General features: G+C 44.3%; 1 protein-coding gene across 1 annotated transcript in view; it reads right to left on the bottom strand.

The window, feature by feature from the left end:
- The window catches only part of NSG2 (neuronal vesicle trafficking associated 2), a 30,438-nt gene that overhangs the window by 4,250 nt on the left and 6,111 nt on the right, over positions 1–20,077 (bottom strand). Inside the window, exon 3 of the mRNA XM_005523668.3 lies at positions 13,705–13,824. Within this exon, the coding sequence (XP_005523725.1) occupies positions 13,705–13,824 (120 nt within the window). The remainder of the gene's footprint in view (positions 1–13,704; positions 13,825–20,077) is intronic.

Below are 20,077 nucleotides of genomic sequence, written 5' to 3'. Positions count from 1 at the left end.
CATAAATGGCTCTGGATTCCAAGTGCCTAAATTAGAGCCGGCTGCACCAGGATTTTGCAGGATCTAAGCATCCTGTGTATCTAGAGAAGATTTAACTTGCAGGAGAGGTGATGGTAGAAACCTAGAGCAGAGGGAACAGGCTTGTCAGGAACAGCAGCTAATAAACAGCAAGATGGTTATAGCTCAAATTTAATCGATATAATCTTATTTTTACTATAGTAATATTATGTAATATTAGTAATATCATATCAGTAAGTATTATTAATTGCTTAATATTGGTTCACATTGAAATCTGCTCTGATTCTCTCCTTCAATCATTCCAGGAGCTGCAATTCTGGGACCAGTGGGATTTGCAATCCTGCAGGGACTCCAGGGGCCACTGGAATTGCTGGCAGGGCAGGAAAAGCCTTCCCAGCAATCCCCCAGAAAGATGAAGTGCCTGGTGAGGGTGTTCCTACACAGCACAGCTGGGATTACTCCTGGAAGACCCAGAGCTGAAAGCAAATTTGTATCCTTGGTGTCCAATCTTACCCATCACATCCAAAACTCAGGGAAGAGAGAGCTGTGGAGACTCTTATCTAGCAGGAGAGACTCCTAAATTCATTGTTAAATCAGAATATTTTAGAATAAAGGGTAAAAGGGTGAGACTGAGGCTAAAAGGCTTTGCCAAGGACGTTCCTGCTTGGATTAACCTCTCCTTGGGGCCTCATCTGCTGCAAAATGGGTCAATTAAGCCAAAGGCAGCAACAGAGGGAGCAGCATTTACTGCTGGATCAAGGAAAACATTGTTAGGGAGTCCTGGAGCGCTGGAGAGGGATCAGGCACAACAGGAGTGCAGTTGTATGAACTGCACCAGTCTGACCAAGAGAATTTGGGATCCAGCTCCTCTCAGTGCCCAGAGGGGTGAATAGAAGTATTTCAGAGCAGCCCTTGGGTTCCCAGCCTGGGGGAGTCTGCCTCTTTTCATGGTGATAAAGCTCAGCTGGATTCAGGGTAGATGTAAATGGAATTTGACATGATTTGTGTCCCCAAAAGAAGTTGTATTACACATGAAAAAAAACCACAAAACATTAAATCCCCTTAAAATAGTAAAAAAGAGAGACTTCCTGGATTAAATACGCTCTACTTTTTCCAACAGGAGGCCTGGGGAAAACAGATCCCTCCCCATAAAGAAATCCCGATGACAGGTCAGTGTGGAGGAACATTTTCCCCTGTAGAACACATGTCCATCAACTCCTCCTCATTTAAAAGAGGAGCATGCTAGGCCTGGTACTTGCTCTAATTCCAGTGTAGGTACTAAACCCACGATGACAATGACACAAGAGTCCTTTGAGGTTAATTTGAAGGCGCTAGGGCAGGATGTACATCTTGTTCTACCAAAGCCAATGCTGAGGGGCAGCCCTGGCTGGAAATTCAGAAATAAGAAATGCTCAGCTCTCCAGTTTGGCTACTCTGCCCCAAATTAAATGTGCAATGAGAAAAGAAATGTTGCTTGAAACTCAGCCTTCAGAGGAAGAGAGAACTGAGCTGTCTGGAGTGAGAATAAATGGCTCTTCTGCTAAATCCCACGTGCATGCACAGCCTATGGAAAGAACCACCAGAACTGCAATTTGAGGGGTTCTTTCCTCTTGTCCACCCACTGAGTCCCTAAAAATAACAAATTCCTCTCTGCTCTGGCCAAGTGCTGACACCCATTTGATTATGGCCCAGGAGCAGGTAGGTCCCTGTGCTGAGCTCTCCCCTCCCTCCCAGTGGAACATTTAACTGAACATGTAACTGAACAATTTCACTCTCCTGCCTCTCCTGTGCTCGCAGAATTGGTGTGACAATATTACACCTGCTGATAAATGGTGGAAAATTGCTCCGGATGAAATGTCATGGAAGATGTTAAAACCCAAAGGAAAGGGAAGAAAAATCCACCCCCGGATATTCTGCCATGCCAGAGCTAAGATCCACCTCTCCAGCTATTCCGGAGCATACAAAGCTTCATTAACATTCAAAAGCTAAAGAATCACAGGGCTGCAATACCTAATAAACCTCCACTTTTTTTTTTATGATTAACATGAACCTTGGCAGTCTCTAAGCAATATAAACACTCACAGAGGGGAAATAAAATTTAGTGAGCAGATAAAACCTAAAAGTGCTGCAGGCATGAATCTGTCACATGTGACTGCTCGAGTGGGTGAAACAAGGGAGGGGTTTGCCTGCCCTCTCCTCAAAATCTCACATGATTCCCAAAGGTTCTCTTAAGAGGGAACAGAGAAGAGAGAACATCATTACCACACCAAAACACTCCCCCCATCCTCCAAAAAATGTGGGAAGAGGCCCTGAATATCCGCGAAGGATGATGTCAAGCTCCCATCAACAGCAGCACACTTGGGGTGGTTCCCCCCTTTTCCCACAGATAAAGAACATTTTTTGCATTTTCACACAGCACAGATGAATAAAAGGATCCATCCTCACCAGGCAGCAGGACATCAGGTGCCAGCAGGTTTTGTGCCAGGCAGAGGATGTCTAATTGCTGTGGTGTTCCAGCTAACCTGGCTTTCATGCAGCCCATGGAAGCTTCCTCCCTGCTCTCTTTGATTTCATCAGCTGCCCAGGATCTCCTTTTTCATCAAAAATTCCCTTTTTCCCTCACTCACTCCAGTACAAAGCCTTATTTAAAAGGCAGCCAGAGAACAATGGCACATCCAAACAGCAGGGCATTTATTTAACAGCTTTTTCCATTGCAAGGTTTTTTCAGTTTTATTTCTTATCCATGTAATATATAACATGGAATGGCTTGGCTTGGAAGGGACCTCAAAGATTCCATGGGCAGGGACACCTTCCATTGTCCCAAGGTGCTCCAAGCCCTGTCCAACCTGGCCTTGGGCACTTCCAGGGATCCAGGGCCTCCCACCCTGACAGGGAAGGATTTCTTGCCAACATCCAACCTAAATTTCCTCTCTTTCAGCATGGCTGGCACTTCTTAGATATCAGGCATGATTTTATTTGTAGACTTGGTAAATCAGTGTTTGACTCTGGACATTTTCCTCCCTGCTTATGTATACTTAAACCAGGAGCAAAGGAAAGAAGATGCCAACCAAAAGCCTTGCTGCCCACAGGAAAAGCAGCCAGGCCCAGAGAAGAGATAAAGATCATTTATCACAGAAAAATCCCTACAAAATTCTGCACCATTTTCCTACTCTCTGCAGCTGTAATGTGAATTAGGGACCTCAGAAGCCTCTGCTGCCTATTTTTGTTCTTGCATTCTTCTCAGCCTCTTCACAAAATTCCAGTTTATCAGGAAAGAATCCCACTGCTGCTGCCATGTCTGCTTCTACAAGATACCTTCAGTGTTGCTGGGTATCGGGAAATTTTGTGACCCTTTAATAGGCAATTCAGCTGAAGAAGTTCTCTGGGTTTTAATTTTTCTCTTTGTAGAAGTAAAAGGCAAAGAACAAGGCAAAATTTGTTATGAACAAAACTGGCAGAAATTCTGTCAAGGTTATTTCAGAGAGGAGCTTAAGAGTTGTGCTTGGAGAGGCAGAAAAGCTTTTCCTATACTTTATGGCAATTCCATTACACCTGAAAACCCATTAATCCCTGACAACCCAGTTAACTTGCAGAAAAAAAAAAATCACAAAATCATCTAAGGGCATCCAAACACATCCATGCACTCCTGAATCCATTATAAGGATTTCTGCTTGACAATGAAAAATTCAGGAGGGCAATCTTTTCCCCTTCATCCTGTAACTTCTTCTGGCTGATAATGAGATGGAAGATTGACACCATCAGATTTCCACAAGGAAGGTACAGTTAAAGGATCAGGAGCTCCTGGATTCAGCCATCCTGGCGGTCTCTGTATATTCCAGGATGGAATCCAAGCACAAACCACCCAAATCCAGGTTGTTTTTACAAGAAGACTGAGGTGTGCTGGCAGGGAGGGAGCCACAGGCTGACAGGACACTGAGATGGATCAAGCAGGAGATGAGATAACCCCCAAACACAGCCCAGGAAGAGCTGCCCCACTCTTCAAACTCTGCCAAAGAACTGTTGTGATGCCTTGCCCAGCACCCAGATCTACCCTGGCAGTGAAAATGATCTGACTGCACTTCTTCAAAAATGTCATTTCACTCCCTACTGTTAAAAATATTTCTGTAATAAGTTGCTGATTTTGCTGATCTTCTGGCAACAGCTTCGCCTCCAAAATTTTGAAAGGCTAACTGCAAAAAAAAGTGACACAATTGGGTCTTCAGATTTGCTTAGTACTGCTCAAGATGTATGATTTGTTCTTTATTATTACAGAACAGCTTTATTCCAGATGGTGTCCAGCAGCATTGTTTAGGAGATGCTTTGTAAGAGGAAAATGTCCTTAATCATGTCTCTACATTTTCAGGGCTATGGGAAAATACTCCTTAGTGCTGCAAGGTTTCTTAATGAAGTTTTAGGGTGGATGGGATTTTTTTGTCCTTTAACTTACAATTCATAATCATAACCAATAATAATAATCTTAACCATAATAATAAACCAATTTGGCTCCAGTTCTCATAAGGACAGATGAGGAGGATGGGATAATCCTGGGGCCCAGAAACTTCTCCCATCTGCTCCTGGGCTGGTCCCCCAGCGTGGGCAGCAGGGAAGGGGCTGGGATTGTGTCCCTGTGCCCTGCTCAGGTGAGACCTCACCTGCAGAGCTGCCCCAGCCTGGGACCAGCACAGGGAGCACCTGGAGCTGCTGCAGAGAGCCCAGAGGAGGCTCCAGGATGAGCAGAGGGATGGAGCAGCTCTGCTGGGAGGAAAGGCTGGGAGAGCTGGGATTGTTCAGCCTGGAGAGGAAAAGCTTTGGGGTGACACAACTGTGGCTTTTTAGTGCCTGATGGAGCTACAAGGAAGATGGAGAGAGACTTTACAAGAGCCTGGAGTGACAGGACAAGGGTTTTCACACTGACAGAGAGTAGGGTTAGATGGGACATAAATATTTACTGTGAGGGCGGGCAGGCCCTGGCACAGGTGCCCAGAGAAGCTGTGGCTGCCCCTGGATCCCTGCAGTGTCCCAAGCCAGGCTGGACAGGGCTGGGAGCAACCTGGGATAGTGGAAGGTGTCCCTGCCCATGGCAGGGGGCTGCAGTGGATGATCTTTAAAGTCCCTTCCAAGCCAAACCATTCTGGAATTCTCTGCTCCACTATTCCATAGGCTCCTTTCAGCTCACACAGCCCAGCAATCAAAGCCCCAAACACAGAGAGGCTCATTTATCCAAGTACCCCAAAGCCTCAGAAGAATCCACTTGAAACAGCACTGGCTGTCTCTGAGCCAATTTCCCGTCCCAGCCACGTTCCCCTGGGCTCTACCCATCTCTGCACACCCCAGCCCACTGTGACAGCACCAGAGAACCTCTCCAAGTTTGCAAATTTTAAAAAAGAAACATCATCTCCAGCAATTCCTCTGCTCTGCGCCTCCTAAAGCTGTGAGAGCAGCACGAGTGTGGAAGGAGCACACCGTGTCTCTAAGCAATTTGTCAAATAATTAAATTATGCACACAATAACTAGCTGGCTCAATTATATTAGCCAGTCTCCATCATGTAATATAATTTCTAGTGGCTGTTTAGGCACTAATAGCCTCAGATCTTTTTAACAGTGTCTGGTGCCAGCTGTGGGCTGCGTGACATCTCCCTGTGCCAAGTCAAACCCCTTGGATGGAAAATTCATGGCTCCATTTCCAAGCCCCTGTTCCTTATGGAAGTTCTAAATGCCATTTTAAATAAGGCTGCTTCACCAATGAATTATAGGGGGTTTTCCCCTCCTCCTATAAGAATATTTTCTTTCTTTTTCAATTGTCACCCACTAGAGCTAGCTGATTTTTCTGGTCCCTCCCAGCCCAGGCCATTCAATGATTCTGTATCTGTTATCTCCAAAAGAAATGGAGCAGACCCCCAAATTAAATAATTTGGGATGACTCAAGAACTGCTCAGAAAGGAGCTTTTTTTCCTAAAGCCACATCCTGAGAACACCTGGCAGCCCATTTCAGGAGCTGAGCAGTGCTGGAAGAGGCTTCCTTCCAGATCCCTAATTTGAGGTGTTTTTTCAATTAGTGGGACTGCAGCAGACAGAAACATCCTCTCCAAGCCTTCCTGACGTGCAGCCCTTCCCTGTTGCCCTGGCAGAGCCTTGGCTGTGACATTTCCTCTGGTCACTCCACGTGGGACATGGCAATGGTTGCCTCAGCTCATCACAGGCCCTTTTTAAATGCATTAACAGGAACACAAGATAAATCAAGTCATCAATAAACTGTCTCCTTGCCTGCCCTTTGCCTGCCAAGACTCAACCTCTGCACAGTCTCATGAATGTAAAATCGTCCCCTCTCTCCTCCCTGATGTTGGGATTTGGTGCAGGGACAGCTTTGGGAGCCCTGAGCAGGAATGGATTCAGGGATTTGCTCATGGCAACACACCTGGAGCTGCAGGTTGTGTTCCCTGCTCTGCTACTGCCTTTTCCTGACACCTGACATCCCTCCAAAGCCAGCTCCAGAGCTCACTTCCCACTCAGACAACCCCAGTGAGTGTCACCAAGAGCTGCAAACATCTAAATTCCCCAAACCTTGTTTTTTTCTGAGGCAAAGACCACCACCGTGCCACAGCCTGGCTCTAGGGAAAAACTGAGGTGCATTTGCTTTGTGAAATTACCTTCTTCCAAAGGTCAGGCTTGCATGAATCAAAACACCTCTGTTCAGTGCATTCTTGTGCCTGAAGAAAAAATCACTTGGAAGTTCGTTCCTTCAAGAAGGGCAACAAATTCACCTGTATTTCAGCATTTATGTCTCCCATCATGAATCAGAAATAATATTTCTGCATTCATGGTCCAATACACCCATTTCTCCTTAAAAACTTATTATGTGGGTGCTTTATAGGAGAACAAAGTGAGGACTTGGTGAGCAAAGTGTCCCCTGGGTAACTTAAGAATTAAAAGCCTTTCCATTTTGAATTAGAAAGATGAAGCCTTATTGCTGCAAATGACTTACAAGAGCTACTCTTTTAAAAGCAAACAACAGAAATGAATAATCGAGGTGATTATGCTGCCTGCAAAGGCACGAGGCCAGTTCCATTAGCTGTGGATCCGACCCAACAGGCTTTAATACATCTGCAAGTACCAACAAGAGGCAGCTCAGCTCTGCTGAACATTCAATCACAGCCTGTGCTGCTTTAGCAAGAGTGAAACATTGCATGGAGAAATTTGTGTGAGTGAAGCTTTGCACTTCCTTGATTATTATTATTTTTTTAGCATTCAGTGGTCTGGCTACAAGATTCCAAATGCGCTTCCCAACAGGCAATAAACTTTGCTTTGGTTTCACTCAGCTGAAAAGTCTTTCCTGTTCCTCCATCCTGCTGGGTCTCTTTTGCTACAGTGGTCACACCACCATTAAATATCTTTCATTTCACCTCAAATGCTGACAGGAAAATTTCCCAACACTCAGATTTCTTGTGGTGTGGCAAAGTGCAGTGTTAGAGACAGAGATGCAGTGTAAGAAATCCTCCAGGCCCAATGGGAACTGCAATTACATCCTGTAATTAGCACCAGGAGTATCTCCATGTGGTCGCTTATGGAAATTTTTTCAAGCATTTTGCTCCAAAGCCAAGGGTCAGTTGAGGTTTCTGCTCTGTAAATTTTTCTTCCTTCAATATATCCTGGTTTGAAGGATAAACTTTCAGCAGGTGTACCCCACAAAAATTTAAGCATGTGAGTGTTCTCTTTGTCTTCTACTTTTAGAGATTTTCTGCATAACAATTCACTTTTTTCATCTCTCCAAAAATCAATTAAGTAGGAAAAAACCCAAAGCAATACTGAACAAATGTCTTCAGCTGCTTACTCTGTTAGTGCTCAGAGATGGCAAAAATAAAATAGACTTGAGAGGCTTTTCCTGACTTTGTAAAACAGTATCTATGTGTGTAAAACCATAAAGCAAGAATGAACTGTAAGGAATGGTCCATTTCCTATAAAAAAAACCCTATTTGGGTTTTTTTCTTTGCTTTGTTTGGTGGTCCCTAAGCCAGTAGAGAGCATTCCAGTTAAATCAAAACAGATTTTTCTTTTGTGTTTTAGACATAGACATGACATTTTTGGGCCCCTGCCTGGACAAAAAAAATTCAGGAATTAGCTGGGAGTTCTTCACAAAACCCCCAGACTCCCACCCAGACAGGGGATACCTTGCAGGGTTTCTAGCAGTACCTGGGGCTGTGATCAGACAGATCTGCTCCCTGGCAGCTGAGCCACAAATCCCTGCTCAGTTCAATCTCCCAGCTCCTGATTGTCACTGATGATCACAAACGGCTCCATCAATCTGCCTCCTGCAGCCTGGGAGAGCCACTGGGACAGATGTGACCTGTCCTCTTCTCAGAAATCCTCACAAGAAGGATTTCTGAGCTCAAGCAGAGAGATGAGGAGCACCATTTCTCAGCTGCTTGCATGCACACCGCCAGTGAGAGCCTGAAGCCGAGTTTGCATCAAGGCCAGGCGGGGCTGGGCAGTGGATTTTTGGGAAAAGAGAACCTGTGACCTTCTGCACTGCACTGGAAAATATTCAGCATTCAAAGAGGCAGCTTTGGCTCCACACTCAAATCATCCACCGCAGTCTGGAGAACACTTGGGTGCAGTGAGAGCTGCCTGACACCCCTGCAGGAACTTGCCCACCGCATCCACAGGGAAAGGAGATTGCCAGGTGACACCTGGGAACTCCAAAAGGAGGGATATTCCTCCAAACAAGTCCCTGGGGACTGAAATCAAGCCTTTCCCACTGACACCTCTCCAAGCCCTGTGTGAGTGCAAGGCTCAAGAGAAAACCCCCGTTCCAGCCCCAGTGCCTGCTCCCCTGTGCCTGCCACATTTCTGCTTTTCCTCTGCTTTGTCCCTTTTCTCCTGGATCCTGAAAACAGCGTCTGAGCCCCAGTAGCAATTCCCAGCAGAGGGAGAAATCCCTGAGTAGAGCCCCGGAGCAGGGCTCCCATTAGTCAGGGTAATGGGATCCTCCAGCGGCCACTCCACATCCCGATATCCATGGGATGTGGCAGTTGCCATGGTGACGCTGGTACTGATAGGATTAAAAAGCACAGGAGTCCTTTCACCAGGAGTTATTCCTGCCCCCTGGGAACTCAGCAATTAAAGGAGACTTGAAAATTTATTTACCTGTGAATGGGTACAATGAAAAGCTTTTCTGGGATTTCTTTACAGGTTAGAGGAAGAACTATCAGCATAAAGCAACAGCCTACAGGAGAAAGCAGAACACCCCAGGAGGAGTGTGCAGGATCCATGGCGTGGATGGGAAGTTTGGGAAGAGGGAGCAGGAATGGCACAACTGGGGCTCCATGTGTGCAGCAAAGTGTGAATTCCCTGGGGATTTGATGGCTCACCTTCCAGTGGGGGAACCAGGGGAGCATCTTCCATTTAGCAAAGCTGTTACCAACAGGAAATTCTTCCCTGGCCCAGAACAATCTTTCTTAATTGGCAGGCAAGCATTTCAGATATTAGCTTGGGTTTGATCATGAACAATTCTTGCATCACAGTCTCTTTTGGAGGGTGTGGCTGGAGTCAAAGCGATTTTGTTCTAAATCTCTCACATTTAGTCAGAGGAAAATCATTGTTCCAGTATGAGCATTTCAACAACAGAAGCATTTGAATGGGTTCCACTACATTTTAAGGACCTGATGAAAAGTGTGGACAATAATTACATCCACTGATACCGGAATCTGAGTGTGTCAGAGCAGTTTCAGGGTGGAGGGAGGAGAGGGGTGATCAAGGATAAGAAATAATTGTCATTGCACACTCAACAGGGACAGATGACAGCCAGTGACCCTGAAAATGCAACTTGCCAAACTGCAGCAAGAAGAATGAAGTTCCCAGTCTTCATCAATACTTGCAGATGATTTCTCCAGGTAGATAAACTGCTTGCAAAAAACATCTTCAGTATCTCAACTTCTCCCCCATACACCCACTCCCAACTTGTTCTCTTAAAGACAAGTACTGAGTTTAATTATTCCAACTCTGAAAACATAAATCTTTTCAAGAAACTGATCCATGAAAAGGAAAGAACTGTAGAAGACTTGAGAAGACAAATAACTATGGGAGATAACTATCCCCCAGCTAATAGTCAATAAATCATTACCTTCCTGAAAATAATTAATAGTTCCATGGCAGTGGTGAGAAAGGGCTCAGACTGGTCTAACAAAGAGACCAGTTTGTGTAAAACCAGTAAGGGACCAGCACTTACAGGTGCCCACCCAATGCTCTGTAAGCCTACACAGAAAGGCCACTCCAGCACCCCTTCTGGTGCTATCTGAATAAATCAGTGCTGCTGGATGGTTTCTGTGCTATCTGGACTGGTTGGAACAGAAAAGGAGTCACTGGAAACCCTGTTCTCCAGAAGTAACGATTTGGTGGGGAATCTGCTTCAAAAGCAAAAGGGGTTCAATCTCTTTTCAGTACTGATAGAAATCAGGGCAGAATGGTTACTCACATAGGAGAGGTTGTTCTTAAAAGCAGTAGGATGGGGTATCACTGGTGAGGAGGAGCAGGAAGCCTCAGAGCTGTCACCCCACACAGGAATCAGAGACACTTACAAACCCTCTCCAAGGCACCTCAGTGCTGTCACAGGATGGCAAAGCCCAGGAAAAGGAGCTCCCTTCAAACAGCAAACAGCAGCCACCCTTCCCCCTCAGCCTGGGAAACCTCAGCTCACAGAGCTACTGCAAAACAAGATCTCTGCAGCTCAAGAACTTCCTTGAGGAACACACTCCAAAAGCAGAAGCAGTCTGGAGAAGGCAAGGTCTATACATCACTGCCTGTCAGCTTAGAAAAATGTTCTCTTTGCTTCTCTGTGGAGGAGTAAAATGAGAAAAGAAATTTCTTTTCTGTATGGATGGCTCAACCATAAGGTTATTTTAACATCATTTTCCTGTAACCCATCTACACACAACTATTTAAACAGTTTTATAAAGGATGTATGGGCTGACTCATGCAGCTGAAGAATCAGACTAATTGGTCAAACTTCCAGGACACTGTGTGCTGAGCTGGAGAGAATCATAATCTCATCTATTAGGGGATGTGACAAGAGGCAGGAGCTATCTCAGGTTCCTGGAAGAGCTGGTGTGAAATAAGAACCGTTGCCTAGGGACAGTCTCTTCTTTATGATAATTAAAAAGCTCAGATCTGGGCTGTTCTGGATGGATGAAAAATATGCAAGCATAAGCTCAAATTCTGGCCTGGGCTTGTTCATGTGATAAAGTTGTCTAATAATTCATTAGTTTCTTCAATAAAAGATACCCAAAAGGCAGGAAAAAGGGCATCTGTGGACTTGGCTGGCAGGTTCATGGGGTCTCAGAATTTTTTCCAGACATCCTGATCTTCTGTAGCACAAAATCACAGAATCAAAGTCTCTTTTTCCAGGCAGCCAGGCCCAGGACAGGAGGAAATGGCCTCAGGCTGGGCCAGGGCAGGCTCAGGGTGGACAGCAACAGGAATTTCCCCATGGAAAGGGAGCTCAGGCACTGGAAGTGCCCAGGGAGGGTTGGATCCCCATCCCTGGAGATGTTCAGGGAAGGGCTGGACACTCAGTGCTATGGGCTGGGGACAAGATGAGGATTGGTCACGGCTTGGACTCGATGGTCTTGGAGGGCTTTTCCACCCTCAAAAGGGCAAAAAGGAATATGTTGATCACATTTATATAATCTTTTTTTAAGCTTTTAAAAATGTAGCCAAACTGAGATCATAAAAGTTAAATATTTACTGTGATTTCCTCTTACAAAAAACAAATGTAAGATGATTTCATCAGTACCAGATAATAGGGTAGCTTATATCCAGAGGGCAGGGTTTTTAATAACTTCACTAAAAACATGCACTGGGACAAAAATGTGGTGCAATAAAAAGTACAAAAGGTAATAAATATTAGCTGTTATCTCAGCTCATTTTGTCAGGAAATAATACTACAAATTTAATGGGATACATGGAAGCCTTATGAAAAGCAGGCAGGGAGAGGCTTAAGAGTGTTATCCAGTATTAGAGCAGAAGCTGCCTGATGAATAAGTTGACATTGAAGAGCAGAGAATGAAAATCATATGGATTTTAGGGAAAGGAAATAGCTCAAAAATGAAACTGTGATGCTGCCAGGCTCTGTAGGAAGAGGCCCAGCTCCCACCCCTGCCAGGGCTCCCAGCTGGAGCTGTGAGAGTGATGGGAAAGCCGCACCAAAAGCAGCATGGGAAGAGGAAAAAGTGCATGGAAGAAGAGGTCTGAATGCAACAGCAAGCTGGGAATTTGAACAGGAAAAACAAGATACTGAGTAGGAGTAGATTAAATAGGATTCATCATGAGCTATATATTAACTCGGTGTGCACAGAGGAGATGTTCTTGAGTGCTTTTTTAAACAACAAAGCCAGATCCTTCCGTGGTTTTACTCTGCCTCTCACACCCTTCAGGGCTGCAGGATGGAGTGTTAAATATCCAGTGAGGCAGCAGCATTTACAACACCAACAAGGCCATTTACTGCGGGTTACAGCCAACACATCAGTCCAGGAGACTCGAAATTTATTGTTGGTTCTCAGGCACATCGTGTCCGGTTCTGATTTGTGTGTGACACTGGAAATGTCTGCTGCGGCTTCCAAGACTGGGGTTTAATTCACTTTGGTACAACAGAGAGTTACCACTGGTGGTGAACAGTTACTACACACAATAAGCTCAGGGAAGAATTCAGTAAATATCAACAGCAGGTAAGACATTTTAGATCCAACTGTGATGTCCACTGGAAAAAAAAAACAAACAACAACCCAAGAACCATAAACATTTATTCCCACAACTCCTAAGAATAAATTATGCTTTGGAAGGAGCAGGAATGTCACCAGGCACTGCCCACTTTCTCTGTTTTCTACTCAAAATTATTGGTATTTCCTCTGACTTTGAAAATGAGCAATCAGATCTCACATTTCTATCACTGCCATGCTCTGTGGTTTAGAAAATGCACCAGGTCTTCCCAGTGAAAAGGGAGGAAAAACTGGCAGCTACACATTTGGAGTCTAATTTTAGGAGGAACTGAGCCATTCGAATGTGCTGCAGTCAACAGGAACCGACAGCACTCAATAATTCATGAGTTTCTTTCCATGTTTGAGTAGAGCCTGTTGAAAATTTCCCAACAAAACATCTTCCATCAGAAAATTCCAATTCCTGTAAAGCAAAACTGCTTAAAGGACAGGATATGCTTGGATAGTCCTCTAATATATTATTTCTATGCATTTTGAAGTAGTTTTTAATCTGTAGTAATATAATAACTATAACAAAGTATTTTTAATATGAAAAGGGTTGTCTAGCTATGAGACAAAAGGTATTTTAAAAGGCTAAACAAAATATTTCAATCAATCTTCACCAGGATTTTAAAAAATTCTTTTTAAAAATCAGTGTTTGAGAAGAAAGAGGATTCAAACTTGGTTTATTTTCAGTTTGGGCTGGAATATATTTTCATAATTTTCTTGGGAAAGAAAAGCATTTTCTACTTGAGATGTAGCTAAGAAGGTATTCTCATGCCTGTCCTAAAAAAACATCTTTACACTTATGCAGATAAACCTCTCTTTGACCCTGGTGATGAGTGAAGTGTTAAATTTGTTATGTCTTTCTTGTCACTTTGATTCAGCTATTTTAAAATGAATGGCATTTGCATCAGAAGGCAGCAGAACATCCATTTCTTACCTTTAGTCTTTCTGTTACCCCATCAGTGAAACTGACTGTGAATTCAGCAATTTTGGGCACTCTGAGTTTTCCTTTGTTCTTCTGGTCAGGCTGATATTCTGTTCTTGTTTTCACAATTACCTGGAAAATAACAACACTTTTAAGGCTTCTGCCCACAGCAGAGATTTTTGGGTTGTTATCAAAGCTTTTCTATATAAACCATCCCCATGACCTACACAAGCACCATAAATGAACACAAACCCATCACCCCCTCAGGAATAAGAGAGGCAGATAAATCGGCAGATACACAGAACTAGGACAGAGAGCTTATCACACTGAGCATTAAAATAGCTGACAGCAAAATGTTTGACACCCACTTTTGTTTAGGAGCATTTAATTTTTATATCATGCTCAACAGGCAGAAGAATAGCCCATCCTAAAGAGCCTCACTAATTAAAAGCTTTGTCCAAACAAGTTCTGCTGAAGCCAATTTAAATTTAGGCCATTTGGTATCTCATTCATTCAGGCTCCAGATCATCAATATTTATCTTGTATTATCACCTTGGCTTTTCCCCTAAGATTTGTGTCTGATTAATCCAGGTCCTACTAATCTTATAAAACGAGGTGATTTACATCAGTGCAGAAGACCTTCCACTTTCTGGCTCCCATTTCTGAGCTGCAGCCTGGTGGAAATGAAAAACTCCAGGAGTGGAGGCTGCTCCAGATGAGAGTGACAAGAGTGATCCTAAAGCTCTTAGTTAGAAACAAAACGGTGGTGAAGGATTGGAACAGATTAAGTGATGCACAAGCTTGAGTTCCCAGCTAATCAAGGACTTATTTCTAAATGAAGACAGCAAAGTCTGCTTTGGACCAAAAAGAACCCCAGGTATTTAATCCTCCTGCATTTAATGCATGTGGAAATCAGAGCAAGAGAAAAGTAGTGAGGAGTCATAAGCCAATTTTCTGGATTCAAATGCAAATCATTAAAGACTGATGAATATTTACATCCTCCAGCAAATCCCTCTCAATAGTATTTATTACAGGAGCATTTGCAATATTAATACTTGGCGAGAAGAAGGGACAAAAAGCCACTCCAAATACATTTCTATGAGCATTTGGGAGCTCAGGATTTGTGATGCCACAACACAGAAGATGGGAAATGATCCACGGGCAGAAGCTTGACTGGGCAGGTTTGGGCTGAATCTTGACCCTGCTCTGGACCCACTGGTGAATCAAACCCCATTTTTCCCACTCTGCCCTGCACATTGTGGGCAAAATAAATCAATTCTCCCTCTGCAGCCAAGGGCAAAGTGGCCCAGGTCAGCTCTGAGCTCCAAACAAGCAATAACCTCATTTTCTCCCTCAAAAGGAGGCAAAGGCACCCAGCCTCGTGCAGCTGGCCAGCCTTCAGTCTTCTCCCTGGCCTTTTGTAAACCCAGTACAGTAAATTATAGAGCATCAGCCAGCAGCACCTGCCAGCCAGTGTTTAGAAATTGCTCTCTTTCTGTTTTCAGACAATATCCAATTATCCCAAATTCATGCTTCCTGCTTGATATAAATCTTAGCTGGAGACAATTTTTTTTTAATTTTTATGAGAGCTTTTCCACAAACTGCAATACTGGGTCTTAATGAAAGACCACGAAGGCAGAATATGAGAAAAAAAAAATCAAATTAAAAGCTTTCATTGTTTCCAGCTATAATTTAATTTTCTTCATCATCAACACCAATTTTGTTATGGTTATTTTTTAACTGTTCCATTGCACCAGTAAGCAGGAAAGTTTGAATCATGCAGGGATACAGAGTCTGAAAATGAACCCACACAACCCTTCCTTCATGAGGCATCAGATTCAGGTCCAGCAGCAATTCTATCACATCTGGGAATAAATAATCAAGCTCAGGCCCCAGCCAGATGAGAAGGTACTTGAAACACAATTTGCTGACTGTGCCAGCAGTGAAATGAGTGTGCACAGAGCCAGAGTGACCCTGGACAGCGTTTTGCAGAGGTATCAAAAAGCTTTGGTAGGGGAGGGAAGAAGCACCTTTGCTAAAGGGCTTGTAGCATGACAAAAGTCCAAAACCTGCTCTCCAGAAGTGTCTTTGTCAGACACCTGCTGGAGTTACTCAGCAGAAGAAAGACAGGGCGGGCAGTGAAATCTCTTCTTTAGAGGAGAGCACAGAAATCAAATGACAAGGGTCAGACTGAAAACCTGCAGTGGGGGGGATCATTCAGTATCGTGGCAGCAACGATAAATGCAATTTTGCTGAGGGCATGGGGTGTACATTGAGAAGAACAGAGCTCCTTCTTGCTCAGTCCCCCACAGGCTAAATAAATCAGCCTGAGCATGGATCCCACTCTTGCAGAGTTAAAAGTGCAAATTTAGAAAAGGAATAATCAATCTTCTAAAGAAACCTTTCTGCATTTTTAGACTTTCCCCCCTCCCTTTTTTTTACTTTTTCTGTTTTCACTTTCCAGCTTTCTGATTTGAACTGGGTGGAAAACATTTGCTTTCCCCCATTCCCTGCCATCACTCCTTTTTCACCTTCTTTTTCCATTTTGTCAGCGAGAAAAAAAAAACAAAAAACAAAACTAAAAATTCCTGGCAGTGAAGTCTTCCAGAAATTCTACCCAAATTGCTGTCGAACATGGAGTAATAAAAGCCTCCTGACTCGGCAGTCGGGGTAATGATCAGCGCTCGTTTATCAGCGGCTGCCCCCGAGCAGTTGCAGGCAGCCCAGATCCCACTGTTCCCATGCAAACAAGGAACATCCATCTCACACCACGACAGCTTTCCTGGGAGAGCTGCTGCACTTTATTACAACCCACAGCAACAGAACGATCCCCATCCCCTCTCCCCGGCTGTTCTGCAGCGCTGCTGGCTTGGGAATTGTTCCGGATTGAAACCAGGGAAAGGGAGGGGAAAATTGGGGTCCTGGGCAGGCTGCAATGCCAAGGAAACTGAAGGGAAAGAAATGTCATCTCCTCCTTCCCTCCTCTGGGATGCTGGCACGTTGGAGAAGAGCTGCTCTAAGGGGGAACTTCCAGATGGATTTAGCTCTGGGAATCTCCCTGCAGATTATCTTGCTCCAGTGATCTGTTCTTAAAGTTTTCACACCATTTCCCAGAGATACATTACCTTAAAGTTGCAGGAACGGAGCTGCTCATTGCATATGCACTAAAGGGGACACCAATAAATTACCTGGGACTTTCTTCATTTTACATCCAAAATAAAGCAAAATAAAGCTGTTCTTTGGAAGTTGCTTCCTAGACGGGGTTTGCAGAGTGATTGTGAAAATATGAGAGGAGGAAAAAAGGCTTCCATGGACCAGCAAAAAGTCACATTTAATTATGGGAACCCACACTGCAGTCCTTGCAGCTTCCTCCTTAACCAGGTTTGTTTAGAATTTGAGCTAATTAACCACCAATTCAGCAAAGCACTTAAGCATGCAAGTAGTCCTATTAACATCAGCGGGATGAGCCGGATATTTCAAGTTAAGTGTGCATTTAAGGGCTTTGGGCTATCGGAGCTGGCTTCAGGCTCCTTCCCACAGCCAGTTCCATCACGGATGCTTGGGGATCCTGGGGAATTCTTCATCAATTGCTCAGGGGCTCTGCACACAGCATGACCCAAACATCCCAGATTACTCACGGAGGAGTAGGGAAAAAAGACAAAAAAAGAATCGCAGTAATGTGCTGAGTCCCACTTGGTGGCTGGGTCAGGAGTTCACACCACGGTTGGTTCACTGCTTACAATTCACTGTTTTCTCAGACTTTCATTAATGAGAGAGAATGGCAGCTCCAGCAGATTCTCCATAGAACTATCACATTTTTGGGATTAGGGGCTAGCAAAGGATGACAGGGTGGGAAGGCAGTCAGACAACCTATGGAAAACTGCAGCTCTGCAGAATTGTCCCCCTCAGCCATCCCAGGTCAACAGATGCAGTAACATTCCGTGTCTGGAAAGGTTTTGACATTCTGTTCTCTTCCTTGGATCTTCTGGTTCCTCACTGCAGTCTCTCAAACACTTCTGAAGAGCTGAGGAGTCTGCAGGGAATGGCCTGAGGAAATGGTGAAACCCCACCACAACAGGACCACGAGCCACATCCATCACCCTGCTCCACACCAGCTGTTTCTTACGATGCTGTTTGCTAATACATTTATTGAATCCCAAACCTAAATGCTCTTATTATTCCAGGCTTAATGCCAGTGCCACGGCTGGGATCAATATGAAATCTTTCCACAGCTTTAATGGATGCAGGACCATGCACCCTCTCTGTAGTGATCCTTTGGAAAAGTATAGGTGTGCTGAGGTGAGAAACAACAGATCTGAGTCTGCCTACACCAGCAGGAAATCCATCATCGACAACCTTGAGAAGGTAAACAGTGGGAGAGTGCTGGGAAATCCAGGGATTTGGGCTGCTGAAAGGGAAAAAAAGCAAGCTTCTAACCAAGCGGGCTATATTAAAAGCATTTGCAGTGAGGAGGAAGGAGCAGAGTAGATGTGAAATGTGACAAATTGAAAAATATTCTATTAAGCACGGAACCTTGAAAAGGATTTTCCAGCAAAGGGATGAAGTAAGTGTTTCAGAAAATGAACTGATATGAATTCTGAGCCTTGTCTCCAACTGGCTAAATGTAACATCATTTATTGCCACTTTATATTTGCGTTCGAGCTCTATGGTTTTCCCTGAAGAAATGAGTAATAATATTTAACATAACTGGCATTGTGAAAACTTTAAATTATTCATTTGGAAAAGGACATGCAGCCCTGCTGTAATTCCCACTTCACTGCCACGGTGCATGTAATATATTGTGGTTCAGGTGCTGCAAAGCGCAAATCATAAAAATTTAAAATACTACTTCCTGGGATTATTAATAATGAAGAGTCTCTCAGTTGGAGTGGCTGTCAGATTGACAGGAGTGATAAACAAAATGTGTTGGTGCTACCAAGGAGAAAGGTTCCCTCCAAGTTCAAAGCTGGACTTTGTAGTCCCACAAAATGGTTGTAACACCCCCTCCTGTTTGCAGGCAGATTAGTCAGGCTCACTTTTAAATGAAAATGAGACTCAGCTTCCTTCCATTCCACACCTCTCTCCAGTCCTTGCAGAAACAGAAGGGAAAATATCAACTTCTCACTGGCACCAGTGCCGTGGTTTCCTTTGCCTCTGTTACAAAGCATCAGCAGCTGAGCAGGACCTCAGGGTGCAGCAGGGGCCAGGTGACAGCACAAGGTGTCCCCAGCCTAAAGCTGGCACTAAACCTGCTGGGACTGGGGCAGGTTCTCCCCTCGTGTGCTCCAGACCAAGCAGTGGCCAGAATCCACCACCTGCACACACAATCCTCCAGCTTAATCCTCACATAGAGCCAGCTCCAAAGAGCAAATGAGATGTGCACACTGCCAACAGCAGCTGAAGTTAAAATACTTAGCACTAAAAGAATAGAGGAAAAGAGATGGGAAAATCATGTTCCAGGGTTTAAAACAATCTCTGGCCTTGCAGGCTTAGGGTGAAACACTGATAGGCATGAGCAGCTCTGTGCAGCATCTCCTGTACCTCCACCTCCTGACTGTTGCCCTGGCTACTGCCAGAAACTGGGTAAAGTGGACAAATCTCAGATTACCTGGCAATCCCCATGCTGCAAAATAACAGATTTTTAGAGAATTAGGTCTTAAAACTTCCCTAAATAGTTATGGCTGTGTCACATCATATAGGAGTGGCAGCTATGCTTCCAAATCTATAGGATGGACACATCTCAGCAGGCAGACTTCCCAAAGGCTGATATTAAGATTGGCATTTGGGATGTAGGTAATGGCATCCTAGTCATTATTTGAATAAATAAAGTGCCTGAAATATCAAGCAGCAAACAAAGCAAAAATATGAAAATTTAAAGAAAAAGATGACTTGGATCAAATCCATAGACCCTGGAGAAAGCCAGGGTCAGTACTCTGTTACCTTTTTACTCTGTATCAGCTCACCTAATGGGTGTTGTGCTGGAAATGAGTTTCACAGAGGGTGGTAGGAAAAAAGTGGTCTTCTGACTCAGTGCCAGGAGGATATTCCAGGCATAAGGAACATTGCAAAAGGACAAAGACAGCAAATGTAATCAGCCCTGGCATCAGCAGTGAAAGGCAGCACAGAATGCAAAGGCTGCACTGGGAGCTGAAAGCAGCTGAGAAGGGCAAGGCACAGCCCCAAGAACAAAAGTGGCTTGGAATTTATTCAGCCAAGACTCCCTACAAATCCCTGGGTGCCCAAACCACCAGGAACCCACAGGAGGAGGTGGGGTGAGAAAAATTGCTTTCAGTAGGTTTATCCAGGAGAGCGTTTAGTAAAACAGACAAAAGAATCAATCACAAATGGGCCGGGGTGAGCAGAGCTCCACTGACTTCCCTTCAGC

Source organism: Pseudopodoces humilis, chromosome 17 (genome assembly GCF_049639895.1).
Source record: "Pseudopodoces humilis isolate 2021_Gansu_Grassland_sample_001 chromosome 17, ASM4963989v1, whole genome shotgun sequence".
In the NCBI taxonomy this organism is placed as follows: domain Eukaryota; kingdom Metazoa; phylum Chordata; class Aves; order Passeriformes; family Paridae; genus Pseudopodoces; species Pseudopodoces humilis.
This window is presented reverse-complemented; position numbering and strand designations above follow the sequence as displayed.